We start from the raw sequence: 20,396 nt of genomic DNA on the forward strand, positions 1-20,396 counted from the left end.
TAAGCAAATCCAGAAAGAGTTTCAAGTGGATCTGGAGTTGTTTTTGAACATTGGGAGATTAAGACTAAGCATAAATTGGCAAGTTAAAGTCTTGGGGAAGGGAAACCTGAGACTTAATGAACTTTGGTGCTGTCTTGAGGACAGGAACCTCCAGTCCCTTTTTGGAACTGGTTTGCCTTGAACTTGGGGAAGGGAACCCCGAGGATTTGTGGAACTTTCTTGAACTTGGGGAAGAGGAGCTGACTTGTAAGCTAGGAGCTGAACGATGCTCAGAACTTTATTTCAATCATCATTTCTCATATTGCTGACATCCCTATACATTGTTTAGCTTTAGTTGTGAGGGCAAGGATAGGTTTTGGACACAGACTTTTAAGTTGAACTTTCTGACTCAGACTATCCTTAGTTTAGTTAAGGTAGGGAAATCCCATCTTAGTATAGGGAAAGTTAGGCCTTCATCCATCCTGACCTTTGAGTTAATAAAACCATTCTATTTGAACTTTGAATCTGTTTGTCTGTGTCTTGCTTCATGATGCCTTCACAGATGTAAATGTTGGTTTTATGAGTAATTTAGATGTATGTTATTTTTTATACAAGAGTATATTTATAATTAATTGATGTTTGTGAGAAATCATATGAAATCACATGTGAAAGATTTTATTGTAAACCAGAACACAAAACAAAAGAAACCTTTGTTGAAACGAGCAATCCTTTCGACCATTTCAAAACCTCTTTTTAATTGTTACCTTTTTGAGCACTTGAAGACCTTTCATGAACTGAGTGACTTTATAACCAGAGGAATTGAGACAGACTTGAATTTTGAACTCTTTGATTTCTTCTTTGGAAAGCTGCTGTGATAACCCAGGCCAGGAACTGTATCCTGGGATGAAGTTTTAACTTTGACTTTGAATTTTACAAATTCTTTTTTGAAACGCTGCTGTGGTGGCCCTAGCTTGGGATGAACATTTGATTTTTAAAGATTGTCTGAAGGTGAAGCGGGCAGTTAGGAGGCGTTGACTACCTCGTTTTTCTTTTCATCTAGTGGTAGGGCGATTTAGTCGGACAGGTTAGGACAGAGGACTGTTATTTGATATCCTGATGAGCACCTTTGTTTAAGTTTATAGGCAGGGAATCCCCTTTTAGCAATAGGGCTTGCAAGGCATTTTTTGTTTGATTTTAAATCAAGACCTTTCGTTGAACAATGTCCTCCGGTCCGAGCCTTACTTGTGGTTCACCACACCACTAAACCCCATATTACTGAAATTGTGACTCTTAAAGACCACCTCACTTCAGACACCATGCAAATGTCATGACAAACTAGACTTAGCTACTGTAAGAGTAGACCCATATGGGATACAGTAACCCGTACCTAATGTAACGCTCACCTGACTCCCACGGAGGCGCTGGTCTAGTCTGGGTTGCTGTGGCCTCTTCGAGTGTGATGCGCAGAACTCGGAACACCGACTGAACAGGACCCTCAAATCTTGCTTGTCTGGCCCGTAGGAATATCCTTCTGCAGATGAGAAAGGGGATTAACAGTCTGCATAATAGTGTGCTTGCTCCCCCCTTTCCCCCTTCGTTCTTCTCTAACTTCCTCCGAAATCCCCGGTTGAAGCTCACCTTATGATTTGAAAGGATGAACTCCCCATCCTGCTTCTGGTGCAGGGGCGCGTGTTTGTCCAGTTACTTCACTGGTTTTCAGAATGGCACTGGCAAAATCCACTTGACTTTTCCGAGCGGAACGCCGCAAGTATGAAGATTACAAAAGTTCAAGTGTAGAGCCTCCTTTTCTGTTGCCTTCCTAACCTGTGATCTGTCCTTTATTTCAGGTGCAGAATGAAGGCGATGCGTTGAGGGATTGAATTGCCGATGGTAAACTCAGGTGAGTTAGCGATGGGGGCGATCCCTCTTAATGTCTTGATATTCCTCCAGTAATGTCTTTTGTCCTTTCCCCTTAGGGGCCGGGGTGTGGTACCTGCCAACAAAGCGGCGCCTACCCGAAATGAGGAATGGTCCACCAACAGAAGACCGATAAGTGTTATGGCAGAAAATTAGGCTTTCCTCATATGTTCCTTCTGCTCACCTTTTGTCTCTTCTTCTCTCCCCTAGGCGCAGAGATGTGGCGACCGGTGCAGACAGTCGCGGTGGAGCCAGAAGAACTCCCGAGGACAGGTGAGTGAAGCGTGGCGCTGCAGCGAGCAACGCAGTGCTTTTAAATGAAAGTCTTTTCTCAGGAACGCTGGAGTGAAGGTTTCCGGATGCAGGTAAGAAGTTTGAAAAAATTCTTGGTTTTCACCTTTCTCTTCTCTTCTTTCCTTACAGGTGTTCTAGGATCGAGGCGGGCGTGGCTGGAGACCAGATGCAGGAGCAGACACGGTGAGCGTTCAGCTGCTTGGATGCAGAACAACGCGAAGCGTGAGCTACTGTCTGAGTGGCAAAATAGTCCCAATGAAAAAATAATCCCTTTCAGGTCTCAGGGAGGCCTGAATCTTGCAGCATGGTCTGCATCAGGTAAGTGCACAAAACACCTTCCTTTATGAGCCTGGCACCTATGGTGCCAGGACTGATGTCCAACATGAGCCTGGCGCCAATGGCGCCAGGACAGAGTCCAAAGAGCCCCTATAAGGGGCCGCTGGGCTTTTACCCGGGGGAATGATGCCTGCTCCCGGGGGTGCTGGGCCTGGCCTGGTGCTCCGGGGGCAGGCATCATGACACCTAAGGTTATTCGGCTCAGTACCTTTATAGGGTCACAGAACTCCAAGTTGGCTTGCAATATGATACGATATGGCATTTATAACGCGCCTGTATACAAGTGTTTCTAGGCGCGACAAGACAAGGAGGGGGAAACCAAGGGAGGACAAATCAACAGTCTTACTAGACCTTGTGTCATTCAGATCGTGCAAGTGCGAGCAAGAGAGGAAGGGGAGAAGTGCCAGGGGGGAGGGGAAGGGAGAAGTGCAGGTAAATCAATAAGTGCAGCCAGCAGGTGACTCATAAGTGCAGAGAGAAGGGATTGCAGGAACAGACACTTAAGTGCAGGGGGAGCCCGGAGGCAGTGCAAGGACAACTGGACCTGCAGGAACCTGGGCCCGAGTTCAGAGGGTATCCAGGTGACCAGTGCGCGGAGCAGTCAGTTACATCAGCAGGGAAGAGGAAGAGAGAAAGCGGAAGCGAAAAGGAAGGTCTTGAGTTGCTTCCGGAACAAGAGGTGGTTTTGCTCAAGTTTGAGAGAGGCAGGGAGGCTGTCCCAGAAGGAGGCCCCAGCCGAGGAGAGAGATCTGCCCCCAACTCTCTGCTTGGAGAAGCATCTGACCCTCAGAGAGTTGGAGGTGGATGACCGGAGAGCTTGAGAATGAAGATGTTTTGGAAGTTGGAGGGAGAGTGGTCCCAGGCCCCTGAAAGCCTTGTGGACAATGCCGAGGGTCTTGAACTTGATCCTCGCAGCCACATGGAGCCAGTGAAGAGATTTCAGTGCTGGAGAGATACGATCCCTGGGCTTGAAGCCAAGGACAAGTCTTGCAGTCCTGTTCTGGATAAGTTGTAAGGGTCGAAGAGTAGAGGCAGACACATTTAGAAAGAGGCTGTTGCAGTAGTCCAGCCTAGAGAGGACAAGAGCTCTGGAGACAGTGAGCTTCTGGGGTAAAGTGAGAAAAGGAAGAATACCTTTTTTATGTGTGGTAGGGGGTCTTTTATTCTTTATAACACTTGGCTGGGCACACACTGTCATTCCCCTTAACACGTAGGCCTCATTATAAGTTTGCCGGTCCGGTAGTAATGGCACTGGTATCTTACCGGCGCTGTTACTACCGGACCGGCAAACTACGAGTTCTGCTCGCAGGTGCCTTTTCGCCCGCCAGGTCTGACCTGGCGGGCGTACCGGCACCCACGAGCAGAGCATGTCGGATGCACCGGCACCATTCACAAATGAATATTTTCCGGCGCCCGCGAATGGGCAATTACTGTGTCTGGCAAGGCCGTAATGACCCGATAATTGCCCATTCCCGGACGCCGGAAAAAAAATGATACCGGCGGCAGCTGTGCCAGTTTTACCGGCACGGCTACCGCCAGTATCATAATGAGGCCCATAGTCTCTCGCAAAATATAATGTAAGAGATCTTCCATTTGACGATCTAAATAATCTATAAAGAATCTGTTTGGATTTCAAAAAGCAAAAATGCAGCTCCTAATGTATTGCTGAAAAATACTTCAAAATGTATTGAATAAAAGATTTAATTTTGCACTTTAAAATACGTATAACATGCATATTCTTGCTCACATGTCTGAATCTCCAGTAGTGCACAGACTAAACATTCTATCATAAACGGTTCCTTGTCAATTAATGGCTGTAAAGTGACACAGAGAGATATTATATAAATAAGGAATTTGAAACACTTTTCACAACTTAAATAAGTGCTGTAGCGACAGCTGGCATTCTCTCTGCTGGCTCAATAACTGATTACAGAGCAGTTGTGAAATCTGTTTCTTATTACAGGTCGTTTGTGATGTCACAACTACCCTGTAATAAGAACATTTCCAGGCTTATATACAGATATTGCAGGCTGCCATGTATTATAAGTTCCTCCCAGTCCAACGTTCTGGTTATGTTATGTTATGTTAAGTGGCATTTATATAGCGCCTTGTATATCATTGGCATGACCTCAAAGCGCTGGTTGGTTGTACGCCCTCAAGAACGGCAGTTCAAGTCAGTAGAGAGAGCGAGTGTCGTATGGTGCGTGGGCGCACCGGATGTGTGTGCAGCTGGTGTGGTGTTGCATGATAGCTGCTTCTTATATGTGTTTATTAGAATCTTACAACTGATCTTACCATCACTTCATCCATATATCGCTAGAAAGAGAACGTCAGTGCACTAGCTGTTGGTGCTGTCCCAAAAAAGGACCAAAATTGCCTGTCTGATCCACATTGCTCTTCATGAGGCCTGTCCAGGTGACACAAAAGTGAACACAAAAAGACATCTGCATTCAGAACTTGGTGGTCTTTGGATTGCTCCAAATTCACGATAGTGTTAGCTTGCAAATAGAGATTGCGTGCCGGCCTGAATATGGAAGACAACTACTGACCAATGGATGATAACATTTCTGTTATAGAAGACCATCTGTTTTCTTTCTGGACTCCGGGTGTGGTGTTTGTTGACTGTCATTTAGACTTGGGTTTGCATAAGTAGCACTTTTGAGATCTATTCTCATCCACACTGGAACATATTGTGGTGCCAAACAGATTCTAACTTTGCTTAATGTCTGAGAATGATCAATAGTGTTTTTATGATCTTAATGTAGTCAACAGTTGCATTAACAAAAACAATATTTGTTCCACAAAACTCCAAATATTAAGTTGGCAAAATAATTTGTCAACAAATTACTGGATTTTCAATCAGTTCTTCATCAACATTAATGGAAAAGCAAAGAGAGATGCATTTTTTGTAGTGATGTGCTGCTCTGTTCAGACAGAAGAAAGGGGTAGTTTGCGAGCCATTGAGTTGGGATAATAATTCAAATATAAAGTATTGTCCAGTTTGATAGGTTGTAATAGAGTTATAGCACACAATGATGCTGGAAATAAAAAATGTACCCCATCTTTATTCATTTCACATTTGCCTCCTCCTTCAAGTTATGAAAAGATTACTCTGGATACATCTGCAGTTATTTCCAGCTGTAATGCCTTAATCCTTGCTGAGCTAATATTAATAAAAACAGAAGCAAGGCAACACACCTGCAGGAAAGTATACCTACAGGACCACTAGCTGGTATTTGAAGAACAGCCAGCTTCGGCTGAGAATGCTTTGCCCACTATTTGTGTACCTGTATCCTTGGCAACATCTTCAGCTGCTAGATAGTCCCTGGGTACAAACTACTGCTGTACAGAAATTACATCACTTTTTTTTTTAGATCAAATACTTTTTTGTGGGAACTGACATTTAGGTTGAATGGCAGACTCTTCATCATTTCTCTGTAAGATATTTTATAAGTGACAAAAGGCATATTAATGAAGTCCTGAAATGATTCTAGAGCTTGTAAAACCTACAATGAAAACCCGAGACCCATCAAAGTGAAAATCACCCCTAAAGTTTAATAAAAATATTTTATTCTGAGCTTGTGGAAGCAGGCATTGTGCATCAATACGTTTGAAATGTGTTTCTCTCACTGTCCGGTAGTACAACAACCCTAACAATGAATGTGTTACTTAGACTTCTTTAGGTTCTCCAAATGAGTCCAATCGTTGGTTGTAATAATAAAAATGTATGTATACTTTACCAGCTACCTATATGGTGGTCCTGCAGCACTGAGGCTTGTTTCAAGTGTGTATTGGGCATATACCTGGATTACTACAGACCTGGGTCTGTGCTAGTGATAAAAAGAGGGAGAGCCCAGGAAGGGTTTTAGGGAAAACACAAAGGTGGAAGATGTACCCGTTTTTGCTGGATTGTGGGTCTCTCAATGGTACGGTTTCCAGGAAGATCTGTTGGGTATGTGATAAGGTCCCGGGAGGATAGCTCAGCAGCAACGTGTTCACCTTGGAAGCAAGACGACACGAAACAACACAGGTTCGATCCCCGGGTCCACGCTTAGAAACCTCTGGGTATTTAAGCGTGTTATAAATACGCAACTAAAAAAGAAAAAAAAACAATTCCTGTAACAGCGCCTCGATGCCCGCGGGCTGTGTGAGCGCTTTAGAAATGAAAATAAATAAATAAGGTAAACGTAGTGAGACACTAATTAGTAAGTGTTGGTTTATTGGCAGGTCTAGGTGGTACTTTAACAGTACTTGTGAGATGGTGAGTGCTTAACACAAATATGAATCTAAGCAGATTAGATGAACCATTGCCTAGATTTATTTATCATTGAAAGAACCTGGGAATTAGAATAGACGTACTTTGGATTAAAAAGGATAGGCTAGCAATTGATGTATTTGACAAGAAGGCATATGACACTGCCAAGTCGGTAACAGTAACTTGATGGACTCAGATATTAAACTGGTTGGCCTGAACCACAGATTGATAGGAAGCATAGGCGTGGTGTACTTTCCATCTTGTATCACTCTGAGCCTACCACAGCAAAATTAAGCTCCACATCATCATACATTGTTGATTGCACTAATAAGCATGATGAGAGCATGCCCAGACTCTTCCTATCCATGGACAGGCATATCGTTCAATCTGGATTTTCATCCACCAATGTTCATCAAATTATTCCATGAATAGAATAGTGACTGGCTGACTGCAGTTGTTATTGGTGAATGCCCATCTGATCTTCTTCCAAGCCTAAGAACTGTAGAATGTGTACTGGCAGCACACACAGAAATAGTTCTGTTATATCCTCCAGGGTCGGAACTAACCTGCTGCTAAACCATGGCGACCTGCCTGCTCTTTAGGAATGCCTTAAAACCCCACTTATTCCATAGAGCCTTCCCCATTTGACATTCTCAACCCAAGGATCTGCTAGACCAGGGGTATGCAACCTGCAGCTCTCTAGATTTGTTTGCACTACAACTCCCATGATCACTCATAGTTGTCTATGCTGGATAGGGCTGATCGGAGTTGTAGTGCAAAACATCTGGAGGGCCAGCGGTTGCAGATGCATGCCCTAGATCATCCAGGGCCCCTGTTCCCACACACCCTGACCAGGCCCATGGTCACCAAGACTTCAACCATGCTTGCTTAACTTATAGTGCACTTGGCTCAAATCCTAGTAGTGCACCCTCTGGAATGCAGCTGTTGGATAGCTGCGAATGGTGTGTCACTTTACCTTGTTGCTGCCCCCCCATCATCCCCTATTTATTTTTTGTTCCTCTTCCCACCCCAACCTCACTCCCTGCACTCCAAAGTCATACCATGCTGCATGTGGTGTAGGTCAAAATACCAAACAATAAATAAAGTGCAGAATCTTTATGATTCATATCTCAGGGCCGAGAATCTATGATGGATGCAGACGACCGGTACCCAAAACCTAATCATTATTGTACGTTCGTTTTTTATTGGGGTTATTTATATAGTGTGCATCTGATCCCTGGTAGGCAGCGAAATGATTTGACTAGAGCAAGAATAAATTGATATGCCGGAGATATGCAGTACAAGGTCGTATGGCACTTTAGGATGGTGGAGTACCTTTATAAACAGGATTGCAGTGCTAGTTCTGTCCGTAACAGGAGTTGGTGGAATTAGGAAGTGTCCAGTGAAGAATACAGTTTTCATTTCCTTCCTGTAAGCATGTAGGGAAGGAGCAAGTGGTTGGGCAGATCATTCCAGAGAGGGGTTGGTGTAGAATTGGAAGGCCTATCTACTAGTCTTCTCCTTTATGGCTTTTATGGTCTCCTATATCAGCATGTTGGTGCTGTGGGTTGTGTGTGTGTGTGTGTGTGTGTGCGTGTGCCCGGCCAAGGTCGGTTTATCGTTCAGATAGTCTAGTTTGCTTAAGTGAAGGACTTTGCATATACTGCACAGTAACTTGAACTGTATGTAGATTTGAAGAGATGGACAAGTAAGGTGTTTAAGTGTTTAGACAATGTGTGTATGCTTGTGTCAAACAGATCCTGTGTGCTGCAGCATGGAAGGCAACCTTCCAGGGGTGAGGGTGAAGTTTGGTAGACCTGTGGGCTGGGTGTTGCTGCTATCAATATGATGAAGGTCAAAGGATTGCACTGTTGAGTGTAAAATGCTGAAAATGTTTTATTTCCTGGAGAGGAGGCTTGGTTAGACCCCAGCTATATAGGAATTCTTATGTTTGCGGTGGTTGTGGCGCTCATTGTGCAATCCCAAAGAATTGGCATTGGAGGAGAAGGTGGGGTATAAACCTTCATGGCATATGTTGGATCTTCTCCTGCTATGGCCTAGATTGAGCCTGCGTTGATGTGAAGACATGTGTTTTTTATGTTCTTTAGTTTGAGGGAAACTGTGGATATCTGTGACAGGTTGGTGCCCAGGCATGATCTAAGCATGTGCAGGTTCCATTGTGTTTTATCATCGTTGACTGTTTTTTTGCCTGAGTAATGGCAACCCCTCATAACTTCCATGTTAAGATATAACACCATGTGTGTGATAAAGACAGACCACCACCTTCGTCATCAGACTCATAGGGGTCTCTGCAGCCCAAAGTAACCAGCCTACCAGGGATACAAAGACAGAGCCTTGCACTTCCTAGTCTGTATGCAGTGGATTCTGCAGAGGCCCCTCCTACATTACTGGGTCTGTGCCCTGACTTGATTGCTGGCATGTCCATCCCCGAAGAGCCAGTCATCCCTTTATTATCCAAACCCAATTAAGGCCTCCATGAAGTTTGTAGAACTAGCCAAGAACAGACCTACATGTATTGGCAGTTGGTGTCCCTCCCCTGCATCAGACATACTGCTATTATTAGGGCCTAGGACCTGAAAATGCAGATTTAAGGATCACCACGAGAATGTCAGACCTGTGTGAGAGGTAAGAGTAATGTAAAGATAGCCACTATCAAATCGGATCAAAGCACTAGGAGGCCCTTGCAGACCAGCAGAGCAATGCTGCATCAATTACTTCTGCAATGGAGTTCAACAGATGGAGGAAGCTCTGGCAAAAGAATCAATGCACACCAGTGACAAGGGCTTACCTGCAAATCGGACAATGTGGAGATCACTGTGGGCACCTTGGAGGTGCTAGAGTCCAACTAGCCATGGGCAGACGCAATCTAAAACATCGGGTGACTAGTGTAAAGCCACATCTTCTGCCTACAGTCAAAGGGACATTTTGGATGCTGGGGGTGGGTGGGAGCGGGCCAACTGAAAGAGAAAACCCTGTTGAGAGAGCTTTATCACATGTATTCAGTCACTGGGAGGAAGCGAGAATAGGTAAGGGACATCGCCTATAAAAGACAGAGCCAACAACAAAATAGGGAGGCAAGAGTGGGAAGAGGCGAGCTTAGAACCTGTGATAGACTGAGTGCAGAGAGTCTGAAAGACAAAGAAAGGCACCAAGACTGCAGCCAGCTGTTAGAGCAACAGTTTGCCAGGAAGACTGGAAGAAGTGTGGATACTCAGGGGGTGCCAAGTGTGGAGCAGCCTATAGTCCCTGGTACAGCTAGGCTCACAGCTGTGGAGAAACCTTGGAGGAGACCTCTGGAATTGGAAAGAGACTGACAGACTGACTGGGTCTTAAGTGGGCCGACACTATCGTTCTAGTGTTGACTGGGTAAAGGAGCAGCTGTGTTATATATTTTATAATCTGGGATAGACCAGTATCCCCTCTACAGAGGAAACCATGATGCTGTATTTTCAGCCAATTCTGACTTTTGGATTTGACTGGATCCAGGAAGAGTTTCCTTTAGTCTCTTGTAGGTAGAGCCTTTAGGTGTTTATGCCAACCCCTCCTCTTAGTGGATTAGAGCCAAGAAGCAATTGGGCTCTATATCCCAGAGACCTTAAGTCTGAGACAATACGTAGCTGAGGTCTATGATCTTAAGGCTGTGCTTTAGAGACCATGGGGAGAGCCCAGTATCCCCACAATAAATAAACCCTTAACACTGTGTGTATCCTATTCTGACACTGTTCATTTAGACCAAAACAAGAAGGGGTATTCTTGTTCTGTTACAGATAAACCACTAAATCCCATTGGTATTTTTCTCAGCTTTTTCCCCTGTGACAAAATAAGTGGTCAACTCCATTTCCTGAATCATGTTGTACTTCCACATTAGAGTAGTAGATGGCATTTTGGGGGCTTCTGTAGTTGACGCTGAGAGGTTGAGCATCTGCATGTGTCCCTTTGCACTCACTATTATTTTTTTAAAGAACTGAAGTCAATTAACACACATGTACTCGCCTTATGATCATCCGTGTTAAAAGCTGCCAAGAAGTCCAACAGGGAAGTGTCATCATGGTCAGTGATTCTCAGGGCATCATCTACTTCATGGCTCAGTACTACCAATGGCTGAAAGCCAGCTTGCCAAGTCTGGGCATGTTTGTAGCAATCAGACTGGTATTGGAGTTGGATTGCAGCTGCTTTTTCCAGGATCTTGCCAAGTAAGAGAACATGAGTAATGAGGTGGAAGTTTGCAATGTTGTCAGACCATAGGCGAAATCTCTAGAAGATGGAGAATGTGGTATGTTTAAAGGGAATTTGGAATGTGCCTGAACAGTATATTTATTGTCACAATTTAGTAATTTGACCCCACTCAGTTTACGGAAGCTAGCCTATTAGTGACGCAACAAAAGAACTGGAGAGAGAGAGTGGTCCGAGGCATGAACGGGGCAATCCAAGGTATCATTTCTTTTCAAAGTGTGAGATATTTAGCATGAATTACATCTGTGTATACTAGTCCGCAGTGGATGTTTGGAGAAAGTTGATTGCTGACTGGGCTACTCACAGGGGGCAATTGCAACAGTCGTGCTCATATTCGGGAGTTAACTGAAAATCGGCGTGTGTGGATAAGAATGTTTGACTGTTAAAATTGACTTGTCTCTCTTTGAATTTGGGGTTTTATGTAGCGCAAACCTAGAAAGGAAGCAACAGAGCACTTTACATGTCATTGATGGTAACATATGAGGTGATCGATAACAATATGTAGCATGGGCTATTCCAGCAATTGCAGTGACATTTGATGGTGGATTGCAAGAAGCCTAAGTGGCACCAAGGTATTGACTGAAAATTAAGGTCTTGAGTTCCTTCCTGAACTATACACGCTTTGGTGTAGTCTGGATTGCCGCCAGGATGGTGTTTCAGTAGGTGGGGGCAGAGGCGTAGATAGGGTAGGGCATGAGCAGGCATGGCCCACCCAAAATCTGTAAATGTCCACTCAGCAGCACTGTGTGGGCATTTACGATGTTAATGCCACTGCGGTAGGCCCAACTACATTGGCTTCAGTCCCCACTTGTTAGACTATCCTGGCTACGCCCCTGGGTGAGGGCATGGCCAGGAAAGGCTTTTTCCTGTTTTTTCACTTGCATACCAGTTACATCTCGATAGTCTGGTTTGTGGGGGAGTGGGGACCCACCAGAGCTACAGAGCTCTGCAGCTGCATGGCTGTACGAGTGGTGGCTTCCATATAGGAGAGTGTTCTGGCTGGTAGGGAAAGCTGGTGCTGCTCCCTCAGGGTGAAAGCAATGTGGTTGAAAGTCTTTTTCACCTTTGTGACATGCCCCAATGTGTTGGTTGGCTCCTCCAAGTGGTGCCAGCAGTGTCACTGGAAAGCCAGTGAGGAGGGCATTTTCAGCATCAATGTGAGATTTTATCCATGCCTCCAACATCAATGTGGGAGATTATCAGGGCCTGGGATATGTCTCTGAAGACCTCAGGTGGAAGGCAAGGTTTTGTCTTTTAGAAAATGAGTAGCTGTTACCAGGTGGTTTGGCCCTTTTTGTTGATATATTGCCAGAAAAAGAGAGTGCTACCTATAGTGAACCCGAGTGATTTGGCAGTTGGGTCTAGGCGTGGTACCTGCTGTCCAGCCATTTTTTAAATGTTGTCCTGCTTATATGGGTTACCAAGTAGGCGCGTTGAAGGCGTCTTTGTAAGAATGAACTTCAGGTATGAACTTGTCATCTAGGCCTGGAAGAAGGCAAGGCAATTCCTCAAGTGTCAGATGTCCTGGCTCCTGTAGGTGACCAGATGGAGGTCTGCCCTGAAGTTGCCCATCTGGACAGCTTAGCGCGTGCCGAGAGGAAGGATGCGAACCAGCTGAGAACTGTGCCCAAGAAGCCCATCCTTTTGGGGAGTAGGTTGGTCAGTGTGAGTTGATAACTGCGTTGAACCTGGCAGAGAGGTCGAAGAGGACCAGGATGCAGGAGTTGCTTTTGCACATGATTTGAAGAACGTCACCCATGATCTGAATGGTGACTGTTTCAGTGCTACTTTTTTTTCCCGAACTCAGATCTGTAATCCTGGAGGAGGTCATGCTGGTTAACCAGCTCATGGAATTGGTTCACAACTGCCTTCTCAGTGATCCCTCCAATGAAGGGAAGGCTAGTAATTGCTCATTAGTTTGTGAAATCGTCGGGGTCAAAGGTGTGTTTTTTGAGGCGAGGGTGGATTAGTGCTCTTATTAAGGTGCTAGAGTGCCTTGTGTGAGTGAGGCAATTGCTGTTTAGAGGAGGGGGTTAGGGTGGCCCCTTTGATCTGCCTGAGAATGGCAGCAGTGTGGGCATCATCTTTGTATACGGTTGGTTTGAGAAGCAAGATCCTTGGAATTGCAGGGTGTAAAGGGTGAAGGTGGTATAGGTTTCTGTTATGTGCTGTGTAATCGAAAGGAGGAGGTTGACTGTTTTTGTGGTATCTATTTGTTTTCCTATGTTATCTATCTTTGATGAAAACGTTGTTAATAGTGTTGCATTTTTCTGTGGACTCAGAAATTCCCTGGTCTGGCAGTGTATTTGAGATGTGTTTTAGTTGAGAGTCGATAACGTGTTGACGTTGGGAGGTGGTTAGAGTTTCAAGTTTGTTTTTCAGAACTTAGAAGGGAAATTCCTTGAAGGAGGCAGTCAAGGGCTTACCCTGTCCCTTTTTGGACGGAAGGGTATCTGTAAGGAGAATGGCGATGGTGAGCATGGTCTGCCCAGTCTAGTGTGATAGGGTTTAAATATTCTACTGTTGGGAAATGAGCCCATTTGCCCTCTTGTGAGGGGGCAGTTACTAGGTGTTGTTTTATGTTCAGGGATTTCATAAGTTAGAGGAGTGTGTTCCTGGAGCTTTCATTGGTTTAGGTCCCTGGCAGATTGATGCTGCCAAGGAGGATGTTTGTCCGAATAGGTCAGAAATGTTATTGAGGAATGACCCACATTTGTGGGGTGGGCAGTATATTGTTTGGAAATGTGGTAGTCTGTTTATGTGATAAATGGAAGTCATCATGGGAGAACCGTAAAGAGTTAATGACTATTTGACTGAGTATAATACAGGCCAGTCTGATGTGTGGATGACTGCAACACTGCTAGTTTTCTTGCTATTGTGGCCAATGTGTTGAATGCTGTGCCTGAGTGGAATGAGGACATCAAAGGTCCAAAGGTCTTAATGGGTAAGGGTCGGAGAGAGTGACATTTCCATGATAAAAACGGCATAGAGTTTGTATGTTGCGATGAGCATGACTGAGTAAACATGGATGAGCATTATTGTTTTTGTGAGAGAGGTGGAGTGGAAGGGATGGTGTAGTAACAAGGGGCATGTGGGTAAGATTGAAAGGATTTGCCACTCATTAGCACGGTGAGCATTTCTGGCCATTGTCCTTGTGAGTGTGGGAATAGACACTGGTTGTAGGAGATACATTGTAATAGCAGCCTGACTTTGGAGAGGCTAGGGTTTCCGGCTTTGGGCCCTGCCCAGACACAAACAGGTGATGTCCTTGTGTTCGTCCTCGTCTTTTTACTCGTCCTCGTCTTTGTCCTTGCCTTGTTTTCGTCCCTGTCCTTTGCCGAGGACACCAGTGATAAGGATGCCTAGGGACGGCTGGATATCAAGAAGAGCATAGCTTCTGATTGGCTGGTGGGCTGGAGTAGGCACAGTTAGTCACATGACCCTAGACTTTCCTCTGAGCCTGTTCGAAGAGCACTGCAAGGGAGAAAAACAAAAAAAAACCTTAAGTAGTCACTGTTTGGCCTGAAAGGCTGGATGTGGCGGAGCTGGTCATGTGACCAGGAACTCTTCTCTGAGTGTTGTGGAAGAGCACTACAAGAGAGGGGAAAACCTAGCTTTTAAGTAGTCCCATTTTGGCACGAAAAGCTGAAAGAGACAACACAGCTAGTTACCGTTCAGCATGAAAAGCTGGAGGCGACTAAGCGAGTCACTTGACCAGGGACACTGCTCTGAGTCTGGTGGAATTAACCCATCGCCACAGCAGCCTTTTTCATGCTATATATAAAAATATATATGTTAGAAGATCAGCTGGAAAATCTAGTGCAAACATGTTGGTTGAAAAATGATAATGCTCGTGCTCTGGATACGTGGTTGGAAGCAGTGCTCTACCTAGAATGTGTTGACCTGTTGGTGTGTTTGTCACATTCGATGCATAACGGAGTAATTGCCGGCAATCATTTGATGCAGTAGGTTTGGATGAATGCTGAATCCTACATGACCCCTGTGCTTCTGGGGCATGATGTGGGCCTGGGGAAATTGAATATCTATGTGTCCAAAGATGGGTCTCAAGTGACTTGACCTCTGCTATTCCCGATCCTAAACCACTGGTAGTAGCAGAACAGGTTTTGGAATTATTGGGGTGAAGTAAAACATTTTACTTTAAGTGTGAGTAATGTAAGTAGATAAATTGAGTTAGAAAATTAAATATGGTTTTATTTTGTAGTATTTAAGTAACATGGTTGTCTTCCCAATTTAAGAATTTTAATTGCAGCTTTGTTGAACTGGAACAGATGGTTTAACTTGAGCATGCATTATGTCTCGTGTGTGTAAAAGTAACTGGTTTCTCTCTATGAAAGTGAAAGCATTTTCCAGTGTTTTAGCCTTCTCTTCCATGTATTAAATAGCATGTTGCTGAAAAAGCCATGTCCTTCCAGGGAGGACGTGTCTTGTTGAAAAACTCTTGACTGGAAACCGCATTGTGGTTTCCCTGCCTACCACTGAAGATGGAATGTTCAGAATGCAGTCAATGGCAGTAGCTATTGACTGCACTCTAAACATTCTCATTGGCTGAAATGAGGTAAATAACGGTCTCCATGTGCTGATACCTTTTATTACATTCAGTATGATGTTAGTAACCATAGTTGGTAGAAATCCATGGGCAGGCTCCAGAAAACCCGTGTTTCAAACTTTCAACTTGATTGCGAGTGTTTCTGTTAGAGCATGCCCACAAACAGGGTTCTGCTGAAAGTAACACAGAAGCACAGGCTGTAGGGTAAGGCTGGATCCTTGCTGCAATCTCTTGCCTACTGCTCACCAGCCTCCTACTTCCCCAGCAGGTCCTCAGGGGCGCCTATAAGGCAAGCGTGCAGCGCTGCCACTGAGGAAGAAGGTACACAGACCAGACAGGAAAGGCACCTTGCATTTACACACTAAACACATACATTGGCGAGAAGACGCAACTCTAACTAAATGACACGATCCATTTCAAAATGTAATTTTGTACACAAGTATCTGCTTTATAACAGAAGCAACTGGGCACCAGGTTAGGCGCTTGAAATCAAAACGGAGAGAAGAGAAGTCGACGTCTATTACTAATGTTATTTTTCTGCAAGCTCTCATTGAAGCCGTTCCTGGATTTACTGGATAAGTGGAGCCTAGTGGCCCAATTCACAGACGCGTTTTATAATGGCAAAACCCCATTGGAAAACGCTCTGTGAATTAGGCCCCAAGTATTTACCGCCTTCTTACCTTTAAATATAAAATGCAATTAACAACCACAAACACTATGGGCCTTTGATTTGCCTCTCATATTGCCTTACCCCTCCAGCCCTTTCTAGCTAGAGGGTTGATGCCATTTGCTTCCATTAAGTGTTCCGAGCAATTGTATAGGGCCATCGATACCTCAGCGTAGTTCGCGCTCTAGAAAACCCAAATGGAAATGATGTACAACCCATAGAAACAGGTAAAACGATGAACTGCGACTAAAGCGAACTGCCTGCAGAGAAGAGACAATGGCAGTGACCTGGAAGGCGAGGGAAGGCTTGTCTGTGGTTCACTGCCATCGCAACTTAACTGAATGGTTATATGCAACATTATCATGCGGTTCCACAGTGCAGACGTGCGGCATATGCACACTTGTGTGCAGCCTTAGTTGTAGTCTATGCTCCACAAGACATGCCTGTAGTCTGTATTTGTCTAAACCCTGATTCCCTTCTCCTTGCCCTGCTGTAGAGTCGCGCCCTCTGTCGGTGCCAGTGAAGGTCCTGCTCAGCTGCTCGGCGGGCAGCAGCGGCACCACTCCTGAGGAAAGAATGAAGGAAGTCATTGGCTTGGTGTGGAATGCAGTGAAGCGGCTGACGCTGCAGGTAAGATGAACTGGGTGCCTTGCCACCTTTCACACAGCTCCCCCTTTTTACATCACTCCCAATAACGCGCACACTCCAGCAGCATTGCACTGTCTGTGTTTTATTTATTTATTATATTGATGTTATGATGAATTATGCAACGCCCAGACCTATGGGTATCATGGCGTTTGGTACAGCATATAGAAATGAACAGTAGGTCCAGAGGAAGAGACAGTCAGTCATATTTATTAAACAGCCAGGTTTTCACTAGTTGAATCAATAGGAGTGTTTGTTTTGATGCTGGGAGGGGGGGGGGAGTTCCAAAGGGAGGGAGCTGTAACAACAAAAGCTCACACCTCCTGCCCTTTTGCTGTTGAATCTAGGGGCGGAGAGATTCACGCCAGCAGGGGATCGTAAGTTGCTGGGGAGGTGATTTTGAGTGAGTCTCTTATTCAGGTAGCGAGAGACTTCATTGTAGATATGCATCTGCGTGCCATAGCCAGGGTCTTGAAATCAATGCAGCCTTTGCTAAGGGAGCCAGTGGACGTCCGGTCTAGTGGCAGAGATGTGGTCTGAGCGATGCAGGCCCAAGGCAGCACGAAGAGCTATGTTGCGGAGGAGTTGTCGTTTTGCAAGGTTTTTCTTTGAGGTATCCAAAAGGAGAACGTTGCAATAGTCAAGTTTACTATTTATGATAGATAGTGCCAATGTGAGGCCGTTCTCTGGAGAGAGGAATTGCCTGCTTAGGGAAATAAGCTTGGTGGTGTAGGCAGTTGAGGAGGCTAAGGCGTTGATGTGAGGGGTCATGGCCAGCTCTGCATCTAGGTGGAATCCTAACGTTTGTGACATGTATGGAGGCTGCATCGATTAAAAATGGGGAGAAGGTAGAATCAAGGCGTTGGAGGCAGTATGGGGAACTGACAATTAGCAGTTCTGTCTTGTCATCATTTAGTCAGAGGTTGTGGGTGGTCATCCAGTATGGGATGATGCCATACGTCTTATTTATAGCCATAGAGTCCTCCAAGTAGTTACCAGAGATGGGGATGAGGATTTGCGTGTCATCTGCGAAATGAGTGTAGCTGATGTTAAGAGAGTCAGTCAAGTTGAATAGTGGCATGGTGTAAGTATTGTAGAGAGTTGGGGAGAGGCATGAGCCTTGGGCTACACCAATGGGAACATCAGTGGGGTTAGCACAGTTCTAATTAAGCTTGATGTCTTGTAGAGAGGGAGTTGTGTGGAAATATTTGGGATGACGGAGTTCTCTGCCTTTTAGATCCCATGGGGTTCCATCGGAGTGCACAAACATAAGTAATGTGGCATAAATATGAACTGTATAGTTTGCCCAATCAAAACCGCAGACAACACTTGGCAGTCATTCAGAATAAGGCACTACTGCAAAACAAACCTGAGATCGTGACCACATTTTATGTTCCCTCACAACCTCGATTAAATCAGAGAATTAGGACATGGGAACAGGGCGAGCGTTCCAGCAGGAACCGGAAACTGCAGGAAAACTACATCTATAACCCGGAAACATAACTTAGTCAGTAATGTTGGGAGCTGGTGGATTCTAAGCTTTCCCCCCAGAAAGCCACCCACACTGCCTGGTCTGACTAAAAGGGATCGCAGGCTGAGCCAGGAGCCAGCACTATCTGTGTGTATTTGTAACGGGAACTAAGCGATAGATCGGGTGGATCAGTAAGTGCTTGCCCCTAACATGGAGCCACCCGGTATTTTGCAATTTTAATCCGGGAAGGCCAAGGGGCCAACTCATCGCTTCATTCACCAGAAGTCGATAAATTGAGCTCCATTAAATTAGGGAATGAAATGGCATTAGGCGTTATGTTAAACCTGATATTATTAGAATTCTCACTTTATCTTACTATGAATGCTGTACTTTCAGACCGTCCTTCATAATTCGCTATGTTTGTAGGATGAATCTGCCATAATCGCATCCTTTCACGCCTCCTAACCAGAATTGTGCATGCTACTCTACAAACCGCCCACAGCATGCCACGCCCACACATTGTTGCATATTTTATTTCACTTATCTTTGAGTAGAGAACAGTCATTCACAACTAGCAGCGTTATCAGTGACCTACGAGACAATCCAGGGTTCCATGTGATGTCACCTTTTTTTGTCAGTCCATTTTTTCCTGACCCCTAAAATTCTTTCCCCAAATGTTCTAGGGCGGTATAATTATACATTATTACCGCCAATGCTAGAATATCTGGGCAACGTGTTTGATTTTCTGGAGGGTGCATTTTTAGGGAAATGTCTCCACCTGGCGGCCATTTCCCCGGCAACATTATCACTGGATACACCCTTTATTATGTAGACGTTCAAAACTTGTAGTCTATGAAACCATGCATAGGTTATTCTTTTTTGTGTAATGTACAGCTTAAAGAATAACTTTTAGGTGATTCCATTTGTCTATGCTAAGTAAAGTGAGGCACGGTGGACAGGATCAAAAGATTTGGTGAAGTGGGGAAGCTGTGATTGTATACTGGTTTCCTGGTACTGCAATTTTAATTCAGATTTCCTCTTCGTTCATCCTATTTCTATTTGTATGCCACCATATAGTGCTTTCTGTACAGTTGCCTTTCAAGTAGGAAAAGAATACTCTGTTCAATAAGCTTACTTGCAAAGCACTAAATTATATGTTATGTAAACCTGACAATATGTTAAGAAATGTTCATAGAAACATGTTAGGGAAGATAAGTCTCATATACCCTGAAAGTGCAAAGGGGCACTACAGAGAAATCATATCCTGTAAATAATTACAAGGACATCCAGCAAAGTGATTGAACCAAGATGCATCTCTGTTGTGCTAAATGGTCACTGTTTAATGCAATGAAGGGAAACCATTTTATACAATATATGCTAAAATGAGTGACCACCAATGCTTTTCCATAATGAACGATTTGAGAAGTTGATATACCTGGTGAAAAACGACATATTGCACATAAAAGTAGTCATTTATTATGGCGTGTGTTCAGCTATGTGCAACAACCTATCCCTTAAAATGATAGACAAATCATGGTAACGTAGCTTAGTGAGTTGAGCATCTGCTGCAGAGATTTTGGTGTTCTCTAGATCATAGGTTCGAATCTTGGCAGCTTCACCTTTCAACCGTCTGCTGACCCCAAGAACCCCTGGTTCTACCGAACTGTACGTTTCCTTACCCTACCCCTCCAACATCCTCAAGAGTGTTGTCTTCCACCACATAGTGAATTATTTCGATGTAAACTCAGTTGCTGACCCTCCCCAATCTGGATTCCATTCCAAACACCCCACCGAGACTGTGCTCATCCACGCCGCCAACCCCTCGCCACCACTCCCACCCCATCTCCATTCACATCCTTCTAGAGCATTCTGCTGCCATTGACACTGGATTATGCTTCCCTCCCTAAAACATTTTCCATCCTTGGCTTCATGCATAACATTTGTCTTGGTGCCCTCCTGTCTCTCTGACCACTCCTTCTCCATTTCACCAGACTCCCCCACATCCTCCCCA

The 20,396-nt window shown here is 44.7% G+C and overlaps 1 protein-coding gene across 8 annotated transcripts in view; it reads left to right on the top strand.

The window, feature by feature from the left end:
- Positions 1–20,396, top strand: part of VPS13B (vacuolar protein sorting 13 homolog B) — a 3,421,660-nt gene that overhangs the window by 1,800,814 nt on the left and 1,600,450 nt on the right. For all 8 annotated transcript variants that reach the window (XM_069621427.1, XM_069621422.1, XM_069621424.1 and 5 more), the window contains exon 22: positions 16,766–16,899. In XM_069621427.1, the coding sequence (XP_069477528.1) occupies positions 16,766–16,899 (134 nt within the window). The remainder of the gene's footprint in view (positions 1–16,765; positions 16,900–20,396) is intronic.

The sequence above is a fragment of the Ambystoma mexicanum genome, chromosome 5q (assembly GCF_040938575.1).
Source record: "Ambystoma mexicanum isolate Mex_15411 chromosome 5q, UKY_AmexF1_1, whole genome shotgun sequence".
In the NCBI taxonomy this organism is placed as follows: Eukaryota; Metazoa; Chordata; class Amphibia; order Caudata; family Ambystomatidae; genus Ambystoma; species Ambystoma mexicanum.